The sequence below is a fragment of the Phyllobates terribilis genome, unplaced genomic scaffold, assembly GCF_046119375.1.
Source record: "Phyllobates terribilis strain yellow unplaced genomic scaffold, ASM4611937v1 Scaffold_4__5_contigs__length_816908805, whole genome shotgun sequence".
Taxonomy (NCBI): Eukaryota; Metazoa; Chordata; class Amphibia; order Anura; family Dendrobatidae; genus Phyllobates; species Phyllobates terribilis.
In genome coordinates, this window is record NW_027362764.1 from 456602420 (window position 1) to 456614643 (window position 12224).

General features: G+C 47.1%; 1 protein-coding gene across 2 annotated transcripts in view; it reads right to left on the reverse strand.

Moving 5' to 3' along the window:
• Positions 1-12224, reverse strand: part of DROSHA (drosha ribonuclease III) — a 303644-nt gene that overhangs the window by 25138 nt on the left and 266282 nt on the right. For both annotated transcript variants that reach the window (XM_073678641.1, XM_073678640.1), the window contains exons 24-25: positions 11802-11846; positions 3923-4080 (exon numbers count right to left, since the gene is read on the reverse strand). In XM_073678641.1, the coding sequence (XP_073534742.1) occupies positions 3923-4080; positions 11802-11846 (203 nt within the window). The remainder of the gene's footprint in view (positions 1-3922; positions 4081-11801; positions 11847-12224) is intronic.

Consider the following 12224-nt stretch of genomic DNA (forward strand, 5'->3'; position numbering starts at 1 on the left):
ACGTTACTTATGGTATTGACTGAAACCAATGTCCCCACTGCCATGAGATCTTCCCGGAGCTCCTTCCTTGCTGTCCTTGGGTTAGCCTTGACTCTTCGGACAAGCCTGGCCTCGGCACGGGAGGACACTTTCAAAGGCTGTCCTGGCCGTGGAAGGCTAACAGTAGTTCCATAAGCCTTCCACTTACGGATGATGCTCCCAACAGTGGAGACAGGTAGGCCCAACTCCTTGGAAAGGGTTTTGTACCCCTTGCCAGCCTTGTGACCCTCCACGATCTTGTCTCTGATGGCCTTGGAATGCTCCTTGGTCTTTCCCATGTTGACCATGTCTGAGTGCTGTTCACAAGTTTGGGGAGGGTCTTAAATAGTCAGAAAAGGCTGGCAAAAGAGATCTTTAATCCACACATGTGAAGTTCATTATTCTTGGTGCCTGAACTACTTCTTAATACTTTAGGGGGACCAAAAAGAATTCTTGTGGTTTGAGGGGTTGAATAATAAATGACACTCTGAATTAACTTTTTACGTTTTTTAAAAAAAAAAAAAAAAAAAAAAAAAAAAAAAAAAAAAAAACAAAACAAAATAAAATTTGCTGCAGTGCATTTCCCACTTCCAGGCTGATCTACAGTACAAATGTCACAATGCCAAGTTAATTCCGCATGTGTCAACCAGCTAAATCTGCAGGGGGTTGAATACTACTTGTAGGCACTGTATATTCTAGGTTCCTCAAAGTAGCCACCTTTTGCTTTGATGACTGCTTTGCACACTCTTGGCATTCTCTTGATGAGCTTCAAGAGGTAGTCACCGGAAATGGTTTTCACTTCACAGGTGTGCCCTGTCAGGTTTAATAAGTGGGATTTCTTGCCTTATAAATGGGGTTGGGACCATCAGTTGTGTTGTGCAGAAGTCAGGTGGATACACAGCTGATAGTCCTACTGAATAGACTGTTAGAATTTGTATTATGGCAAGAAAAAAGCAGCGAAGTAAAGAAAAACAAATGGCCATCATTACTTTAAGAAATGAAGGTCATTCAGTTCGAAAAATTGAGAAAACTTTGAAAGTGTCCCCAAGTGCAGTTGCAAAAACCATCAAGCGCTAAAGAAACTGGCTCACATGAGGACTGCCCCAGGAAAGGAAGACCATGAGTCACCTCTGCTTCTGAGGATAAGTTTATCCGAGTCACCAACCTCAGAAATCGCAGGTTAACAGAAGTTCAGATTAGAGACCAGGTCAATGCCACACAGAGTTCTAGCAGCAGACACATCTCTTCAACAACTATTAAGAGGAGACTTTGTGCAGCAGGCCTTCATGGTAAAATAGCGGCTAGGAAACCACTGCTAAGGACAGGCAACAAGCAGAAGAGACTTGTTTGGGCTAAAGAACACAAGGAATGGACATTAGACCAGTGGAAATCTGTGCTTTGGTCTGATGAGTCCAAATTTGAGATCTTTGGTTCCAACCAGCGTGTCTTTGTGCGACGCAGAAAAGGTGAACGGATGGACTCTACATGCCTGGTTCCCACCGGGAAGCATGGAGGAGAAGGTGTGATGGTGTGGGGGTGCTTTGCTGGTGACACTGTTGGGGATTTATTCAAAATTGAAGGCATACTGAACCAGCATGGCTAACACAGCATCTTGCAGCAGTATGCTATTCCATCCGGTTTGTGCTTAGTTGGACCATCATTTATTTTTCAACAGGACAATGATCCCAAACACACCTCCAGGCTGTGTAAGGGTTATTTGACCAAGAAGGAGAGTGATGGGGTGCTACGTCAGATGACCTGGCCTCCACAGTCCCCAGACCTGAATCCAATAGAGATGGTTTGGGGTGAGCTGGGCCGCAGAGTGAAGGCAAAAGGGCCAACAAGTGCTAAGCATCTCTGGGAACTCCTTCAAGATTGTTGGAAGACCATTTCCGGTGACTACCTCTTGAAGCTCATCATGAGAATGCCAAGAGTGTGCAAAGCAGTCATCAAAGCAAAAGGTGGCTACTTTGAAGAACCTAGAATATAAGACATATTTTCAGTTTTTTCACACTTTTTTGTTAAGTATATAATTCCACATGTGTTAATTCATAGTTTTGATGCCTTCAGTGTGAATGTACAATTTTCATAGTCATGAAAATACAGAAAAATCTATAAATGAGAAGGTGTGTCCAAACTTTTGGTCTGTACCGTACACACAAATATATGTGTGTATATATATATATCTACTTGTAGATGCTTGGCAGCTTGAATTATAGAATCAGGAAGGCTTTCACATGCATTTTCAGAGACTCTAGGTTTCCAAAACACATACAGGTAAAATTACTGGTTTCATTTATAGGAGTAATGTACATAGCTACCAAATACAATATAATTTCAGTAAAGGCATTGTTCTCTAGGCAGCTGATCTTTTCTTAGAGACAGCAGTGTTTTTTTTCCTTTACACATTCAGCCACAACATGCTAGTTTTACTAATGTACGGACTGACTTTTTCTTACATTTAAAGTTTGAAGTTACAACTGTATTATTAAGCAAAATATGGGGGGGGTGAGGGGAGATGCCATGGATGGGAAAATGCATTTACTAGAGGAAAATACTAGCTGAGAGAATAGAAGCGGTCTTAAGAGACTCAGCCTGCAAAAGATGCTCCTGTAGACTACTGCTAAAGGGAATCTGACAGCTGATGCATGCTGCTGATCCACAGCCAGCATGGATCAGGCATTTTCTGTATGATTTCAGCCAGGTATATTCTGCTCTGGAGCGCTATGGCGTTTCAGAAAAAAAAACATACTTTAGAAGCAGCTGGAAACCAAGTCACGCTGGAAAATAGTTGGACTAGCGGGTCCCCAGCGGCTTCTCCTTGCCCACTGCCTTGGAGTGACAGGTCTCTGCCTATACCCGCATGCAGGGAGAGACCTGTCAATCCAGGGCAGTGGGAGGGGAGAAGCTGCCAAGGACCCGCCTGTCCGACTAGTCTCCAGCGTGGCTTGGTCCCCAGTGGCTTTCAAGCATACCTGGCTGACTTCATACAGCCAGTGAAGGATACATGCTGCCTGTGGTACGGCAGCACGCATCAGCTGTCATGTTCACTTTAAAAACACAATCTTAGAAAGTGAGCACTAAAGCCCCCTATACACATTAGGCTAATGTCTACAATCCACTGTGTATGTGGGCCCTAGACAATTGTGACTGCCAAACCATCCACCCCCCATATTAGTTCTACAGCTCAAAGAGGTTCTCTACTACTAGACAACCCCTTCTTAATTGCCCTAGTGTTCTGTGTAGATAAAAAATGCATACTTACCTCTTGGAAAGGCTCTTCTCTTTCACCCCGAGCTCTGCATCATGAAGAAACAAATGTCAAGTGATCACTGCTGCCAACCAGCGGCTGATGACCGGCTGTGACCTTCACAAGTATGTCCAAGCAAAAGAAGCACTGTCTGTCTGCTCGGACGTAATGGTGAAGGCTGCAGCAGTCATATGGCATTGTTAACCTCATGACACTGGTGGGCGACCATGAGCTCAAAGAGGACAAGTGGTGCCGGTTAGGGAGGAAAGTGTAGATTTCTTTTTTTTATTTTTACAGCACACTGGCACAATTAATATGAGGTTGTCCAACATGTTTCAAACAAATCTTAAATTCTGATTTTACTAAACATTTTGTGGATAATTAATATAAATGTAGAGGGTTAAGGTGGATTGAAAACAATAGTTTATAACATCTAAGCCTAAAATCTGAAATTGATTGTAACCTTCACAAATAAAAAAAAAATCATTGGCAGGTACACTTTATCCCATCCTCTGTTCAGTCCGTGATTTGCTGCACGTCCTATCCATGTTAATACTGACTATTTTTGACTGTTCTCTACACAAAAAAAAAATTGGCACTTGCTCTATATGTCTCAGCCGGATGACAGATAAAGAGATCAGATTAATTGCTTACAAGGTCAAATGGTTAAATCCCACTGTTCTCAAGGTGAACGCTCGAGCCAGGAGTCGTATGTGGGTAAAGTTAACTCCAATCGCGTCTTCAAATTTTGTCAGCTTCTTCAGAACCGGTGATGTCTCAATCAATTGTCGATCAGTGTTAGGCTCTTGCAGCTGAAAACAGATGAGAGCAGGAAAGTCTTCGTGACATTAGTTGACTGCTGGGATGGAAACGCATTGCTATTGCTACTGTAACAAATAAGGCGAGCTTGCTTATATTACCCAAAAGAGCAATAAACCATCCGTCTTATTTCATTGTTGACTGCGTTATCATTTGAAGACGATGGAGATGAACAAACTCTTTCTGTCGCCAGTCTAACCTTCCAATAGATCACCGCCATTGCTTATTTGCCTATCATATCCTTATCATAAAAAGTGGCTCTATTAAGAATGAGATGACACCCTGCTTCCATCACTTCTAGATTTTGCATAGACAGTCATCATAATTCTCTCTGCTACTTCATGTTACTGTAAGTAAAGCAGTACTCAAACAAAGCACAGAATGGAAGGAGGAAAATGAAATGCCATGTTTATGGCTCAAAATAAATTACATTTACTGACTAAAATAAATAAAGTCGAAAAATGAATTGGTAATCAGCAAGATAAATTTACTCAAGCTCAATGATGTAAATTTCCTTTTCATATGTATAGAAATGCCAATGGCATTTTACATTCCAGACCTGATGGGAATTAAAATTGAAATACTTATTAATCTATAACATGCTAGAATAATTTAGATTATCGATAATCTGCATTATGACGGAGATTATTGATCTGAATACAAACTAATGTGAAAAGATGAACATTCCCATTCCTTTTATTAGTTACAGTATAACATTACATGACCCAATATATGAGTATATCGTCCACACAAAAGCACATGTTTAGATGCCTTTTTTTTAAGGGATTATCATGAGCAGAAAAGGATCCATACAATATTCAGCAACTGCAGTCTACATCTACAAAGAAAGGCATATTATCTTAGAAGGGTATAGACACACAGGCCATGCCTTTGTATGGCCTAGAACTAAAAGGATAAATATTACACCAGTAATGAAATACAGAACATTCCTTTATTATCTGTATGGGTGCATTCGCACTACACGATAGTCGTGTTCTAGTGTTCCTAGTAACGCTCAATTTATGATAATTCTGCAGTATAAAGAGGCTGCCAATCACCCGATGAATAAGTAAAACGTTCCTCCGTCGGGTGAAATTGCCACAAGAATCATACTTCCTGGCAGCACATTGCCCGGTGTAAACAGGACCTGTGCTGCAGAAAACTATGCACAAAGAACAATCTATTACAGATCGTTCAGTACCGGAGTCAGCCTGTTTAAATAGGCTATTAAATGGCGGCCAACCAGCAAACATGCTGCTGATCGGCAGTCGTTTAGAACCGTGCAGTGTAAAGTCACCCTGTGATAGGAGATGTAAGGCTTTGTTCACATAATTATAGGAGTCTATGTTGGAGGCGTGTATTAGCCTCTGACCTTAGACTGAGTGGGATATTTAAAGTGGACTACAACCTCCATCAGACACACCATGCTGGAATTTTTATCTATTCTTCCACCTGTTATCTGGGCATTCTGATGAAGCAAATATGGGGAAACGCATCGAGACATGAAAGGCGAAAGAGAAGTAGCCTATGATCCCTAACTGGAGACATTAATTATAAGCACTGACAGTACATTGCTATCAATTGCACCATATAATAGTAGAGGAAGGTTATATTTGCCCTCTACAACCTATGAAGGTATGACTTAAGTGGTTTGCATTGATTATTACTATCATATATTAATAATTTATCTTTATTCTTTGCAACCCCAGTGCAGTGGTGGAGAACCTATGGCACGAGTACCAGAGGGGGCACTCAGAGCCCTCTCTGTGGGCATGCACGTCAGGCCCGGGAGACGCTGCTCCCTTCCTCCCATGTTCAAATGTATTTGCGTCTTTTAGAAGCAAATACATTTTAACAGTGCTGCGCCGGGACTGGGGCAGAGAGAGCGCCGGTCAGCCCCGAGTCTGACGTGCAGCAGAGTGATGCCGTCATCATGCTACTGACCTCATCACACTGTTGCCTGCGTCGGGGCCACAGAGGAGCAGAGACTGGTGAGAGCTCCTGGAGGAGCTGAAGATTAAATGCATCATTGTAGATGGGGTGGGGCACAATTGTGAAAAAATGGGCCACAGTTTTGCTAGAGGCAGTGTATGGGGATGGGCGCTACGTTTTACAGAGGGGCAGTGTGTGTGTGTATATTTTACAGAGGGGATGTGTGTTTGTGTGTGTGTGTGTGTGTGTGTGTGTGTGTGTGTGTGTGTGTGTGTGTGTGTGTGTGTGTGTGTGGGGGGGGGGTTTTAGCATGTCTCCTGCGGTGTCCGCGCCAGCCCCACTGTCTCCTGCGGTGTCAGCGCCAGCCCCACTGTCTCCTGCGGTGTCCGCGCCAGCCCCACTGTCTCCTGCGGTGTCCGCGCCAGCCCCACTGTCTCCTGCGGTGTCCGCGCCAGCCCCACTGTCTCCTGCGGTGTCCGCGCCAGCCCCACTGTCTCCTGCGATGTCCGCGCCAGCCCCACTGTCTCCTGCGATGTCCGCACCAGCCCCACTGTCTCCTGCGATGTCCGCACCAGCCCCAATACCCTTTGCAATGGCCGCACCAGCCCCAATACCCTTTGCAATGGCCGCACCAGCCCCACTGTCTCCTGCGATGTCCGCACCAGCCCCAATATCCTTTGCAATGGCCGCACCAGCCCCAATACCCTTTGCAATGGCCGCACCAGCCCCAATACCCTTTGCAATGGCCGCACCAGCCCCACTGTCTCCTGCGATGTCCGCACCAGCCCCACGGTCTCCTGCGATGTCGCACCAGCCCCACTGTCTCCTGCGATGTCCGCACCAGCCCCAATACCCTTTGGGATGTCCGCACCAGCCCCAATACCCTTTGGGATGTCCGCACCAGCCCCAATACCCTTTGGGATGTCCGCACCAGCCCCAATACCCTTTGGGATGTCCGCACCAGCCCCAATACCCTTTGCGATGTCCGCACCAGCCCCAATACCCTTTGCGATGTCCGCACCAGCCCCAATACCCTTTGCGATGTCCGCACCAGCCCCAATACCCTTTGCGATGTCCGCACCAGCCCCAATACCCTTTGCGATGTCCGCACCAGCCCCAATACCCTTTGCGATGTCCGCACCAGCCCCAATACCCTTTGCAATGGCCACACCAGCCCCAATACCCTTTGCAATGGCCGCACCAGCCCCACTGTCTCCTGCGATGTCCGCACCAGCCCCAATACCCTTTGCGATGGCCGCACCAGCCCCAATACCCTTTGCGATGGCCGCACCAGCCCCAATACCCTTTGCGATGGCCGCACCAGCCCCAATACCCTTTGCGATGGCCGCACCAGCCCCAATACCCTTTGCGATGGCCGCACCAGCCCCAATACCCTTTGCGATGGCCGCACCAGCCCCAATACCCTTTTCGATGGCCGCACCAGCCCCAATACCCTTTGCAATGGCCGCACCAGCCCCAATACCCTTTGCAATGGCCGCACCAGCCCCAATACCCTTTGCAATGGCCGCACCAGCCCCACTGTCTCCTGCGATGTCCGCACCAGCCCCAATACCCTTTGCGATGGCCGCACCAGCCCCAATACCCTTTGGGATGTCCGCACCAGCCCCAATACCCTTTGGGATGTCCGCACCAGCCCCAATACCCTTTGGGATGTCCGCACCAGCCCCAATACCCTTTGCGATGTCCGCACCAGCCCCAATACCCTTTGCGATGTCCGCACCAGCCCCAATACCCTTTGCGATGTCCGCACCAGCCCCAATACCCTTTGCGATGTCCGCACCAGCCCCAATACCCTTTGCGATGTCCGCACCAGCCCCAATACCCTTTGCGATGTCCGCACCAGCCCCAATACCCTTTGCAATGGCCGCACCAGCCCCAATACCCTTTGCAATGGCCGCACCAGCCCCACTGTCTCCTGCGATGTCCGCACCAGCCCCAATACCCTTTGCGATGGCCGCACCAGCCCCAATACCCTTTGCGATGGCCGCACCAGCCCCAATACCCTTTGCGATGGCCGCACCAGCCCCAATACCCTTTGCGATGGCCGCACCAGCCCCAATACCCTTTGCGATGGCCGCACCAGCCCCAATACCCTTTTCGATGGCCGCACCAGCCCCAATACCCTTTGCGATGGCCGCACCAGCCCCAATACCCTTTGCAATGGCCGCACCAGCCCCACTGTCTCCTGCGATGTCCGCACCAGCCCCAATACCCTTTGCGATGGCCGCACCAGCCCCAATACCCTTTGCGATGGTAGCACCAGCCCCAATACCCTTTGCGATGGCCGCACCAGCCCCAATACCCTTTGCGATGGCCGCACCAGCCCCAATACCCTTTGCGATGGCCGCACCAGCCCCAATACCCTTTGCGATGGCCGCACCAGCCCCACTGTCTCCTGCGATGTCCGCACCAGCCCCACTGTCTCCTGCGATGTCGCACCAGCCCCAATACCCTTTGCGATGGCCGCACCAGCCCCAATACCCTTTGCGATGTCCGCACCAGCCCCAATACCCTTTGCGATGTCCGCACCAGCCCCAATACCCTTTGCGATGTCCGCACCAGCCCCAATACCCTCTGCGATGTCCGCACCAGCCCCAATACCCTCTGCGATGTCCGCACCAGCCCCACTGTCTCCTGCGATGTCCGCACCAGCCCCACTGTCTCCTGCGATGTCCGCACCAGCCCCACTGTCTCCTGCGATGTCCGCACCAGCCCCAATACCTTTTGCGATGTCCGCACCAGCCCCAATACCTTTTGCGATGTCCGCACCAGCCCCACTGTCTCATGCGATGTCCGCACCAGCCCCATTGTCTCATGCGATGTCCGCACCAGCCCCAATACCTTTTGCGATGTCCGCACCAGCCCCACTGTCTCCTGCGATGTCCGCACCAGCCCCACTGTCTCCTGCGATGTCCGCACCAGCCCCATTACCTTTTGCGATGTCCGCACCAGCCCCACTGAGTCCTGCGATGTCCGCACCAGCCCCACTGTCTCCTGCGATGTCCGCACCAGCCCCAATACCTTTTGCGATGTCCGCACCAGCCCCACTGTCTCCTGCGATGTCCGCACCAGCCCCAATACCTTTTGCGATGTCCGCACCAGCCCCAATACCCTTTGCGATGTCCGCACCAGCCCCACTGACTCCTGCGATGTCCACACCAGCCCCACTGACTCCTGCGATGTCCACACCAGCCCCACTGACTCCTGCAATGTCCACACCAGCCCCACTGACTCCTGCGATGTCCACACCAGCCCCACTGACTCCTGCGATGTCCACACCAGCCCCACTGACTCCTGCGATGTCCACACCAGCCCCACTGACTCCTGTGATGTCCACACCAGCCCCACTGACTCCTGCGATGTCCACACCAGCCCCACTGACTCCTGCGATGTCCACACCAGCCCCACTGACTCCTGCGATGTCCACACCAGCCCCACTGACTCCTGCGATGTCCACACCAGCCCCACTGACTCCTGCGATGTCCACACCAGCCCCACTGACTCCTGCGATGTCCACACCAGCCCCACTGACTCCTGCGATGTCCACACCAGCCCCACTGACTCCTGCGATGTCCACACCAGCCCCACTGACTCCTGCGATGTCCACACCAGCCCCACTGACTCCTGCGATGTCCACACCAGCCCCACTGACTCCTGCGATGTCCACACCAGCCCCACTGACTCCTGCGATGTCCACACCAGCCCCACTGACTCCTGCGATGTCCACACCAGCCCCACTGACTCCTGCGATGTCCACACCAGTCAATGCATCCTGGGATGTCCGCACCAGCCCCAGGTTAAATTGCAGTGTTGGCACTTTGTGATAAATAAGTGGGTTTTGGGTTGCTGTTTGGGCACTTTGTCTCTAAAAGGTTCGCCATCACTGCCCTAGTGTATCCACACTTAACACTGCTCAGGTGTGACCTTCATTAATGTTATATACAATAAGGTCATGAATAGCATAGGGTAATCCAAGGTCATCTAGGGACAGCCACCCTCGAGTTGGGGCGCCACTTATCGCTTCTCCTTAGGGTGCCAACCTCCGCGGCTAGGCAGTTGTATCACAATAGGATAACACTATAGAGTACAATATGTTTTTTTTTTCGTGATGCCTTGTGTTATTAAGATATTTATCTATCCCATGAGGGAATATTTTTGTATCCTTTGAATATTTGTTCCTTGTTTTAATGCATGTCCAATAAAATAGAATTTTAAAGTTTTTATGATCTACTACTTTGACCTTGAGAGCTATATTTGATCCTATGTTGGAGATATACATCGGGAAGGATCTGCCGATGCATGCCTGTAATGGAAGCAATAGTGGGATAGGTTGGTAATAGACTCCAATTGTGGGAAAAACCTCAGACTGTAATTTTTCCTGTATACTTCTGTAGTAAATAGCGCTACTTCATGCTGCAAGAAAGCTTTAGCTGAATCGAGCCTGAAGATACATTTCAAGTATACGCTAGGAGCTTCTCCCAGCATGTTTTCAAAATGGATACTTAAGGTGATATGAACCGAGCCTAGGTCTTGTCCCTTCTGCAGAATAAATTTTAGCGACGTTTGAGTTGTAGCCCGGTGCAGAGTGGGAGACTTGGGGTTGTACTCAATATATCGGTACTGTGCAATAAGGAAACACAAAGATGTGCTGTAAATAAGAATAACATACTGATACCATGGCAAACCAGATAAATGCCACCAGAGACTAAAAAGATAAATCATGCTGTATAAGGAAGTGTTCCTTCACTTCTTCTGAATTTGCCCAATGGTTATCTCAATAAAGATCTTAACAGCTTTTCATTGGAAGTTGTTTTCTTCTTTCAAATGGTCCACAGCCGAAAAACTTTACAACTTCGCTTCCAACGAAAAAGACCATTTTATGAACAAACAAGAGCAAAAATTGCCGACTTAAAAATGTGTCATTTTGTCATTCTTCTGTATTTATTATTTGTGGTCGGTTCAGTCCATGTAAGTTTAATGTGTATGGTAACCATAAGGTGTCCCAGCAGTTTTGTAGACATCTAGGCTCTAAAAGCAAATCACTGTCATAGCAAACAATAACATTGTAATGTACATTCTCTGCATTTATGAAGCCGAGTACTTCTGGCTTAACACTGAGCACTCATAGGTAAAATACTGGACATAGGCAAATAAACATGAGTGCCCTCTCTAAATGGTAGATTTATCACTCAATGTTTTTTAATAATTTGTAGCTTTTGAGAATTGAGAATATCTAATAGAAATTTCATAGTACACAAAAACAACACTTCTGTAATCAATTCAGTTTTTCATGTTCAATCTCCAGGATTGAATCTAACATTAATCTAAAAAACCCAAGCCAAACAGAAAAGTTAATATTAAATATTAATAATAAAATGTTTCAGCGGTATGCAAAACTGTTCAGCGTGTCTGTTGTTTTAGATTAAGGCTTCTTTTAAACAATGGCTTGTTCACATCATAAAAAATAAAATATGACATTCGCCCCGAGCAAAATAAAAAAAAATAAAAAAAAGTCTCTAAAATAAATGTTCTCGCGGGACAGAAAAGAAATTGGCTCATGTTTGTTGGAGGCAAAGTTAATTCCAGTTGTTTGGTTTACACACTTCAGAGGATGATATATATATGTATACAGCACGCAGCTTGTTAATAAATCTAGCACTGTATCATGAATGTCACAGAAAGGAATCAAAGAGAAGCAGCAAATAAACAAAAAGCAATAAACGCTACTATATATATGACAATAAGGAGAGAGCTGGCTTACTTGAAGTGGGTGTAGTGGATAATTAAGCCACACGTCCCGCAGGTCCTGTAGATGTTGAAAATGTCATTAATGCTCTAGGCAATCATTTAGCAAATTCCACAGCACTAAATAAAATGTCATTACTTGAAATACGCAACTATTTTAGATGCTGACTCGGCTCATGGAAAATCCAATACTGCCTGCAAATTAATTTGAAAATAAAAAGCTTATACACAACTGACATTGCCTCCAGCTCCGACTAAGCAAAGCTTACGGTGGAGGAAAGGATAACGTCACCAAATGAACCCGCGGATAATAATTAGGGCCAGAAATAATACAATTAGCAGACTCTAGGAGTATTACCAACTGTACTTAAACATAGCGTATGCAGAGCCTTACAATACAGGATTGCAGAGCTATTCTTCTTATCCAAAGCTACAATAT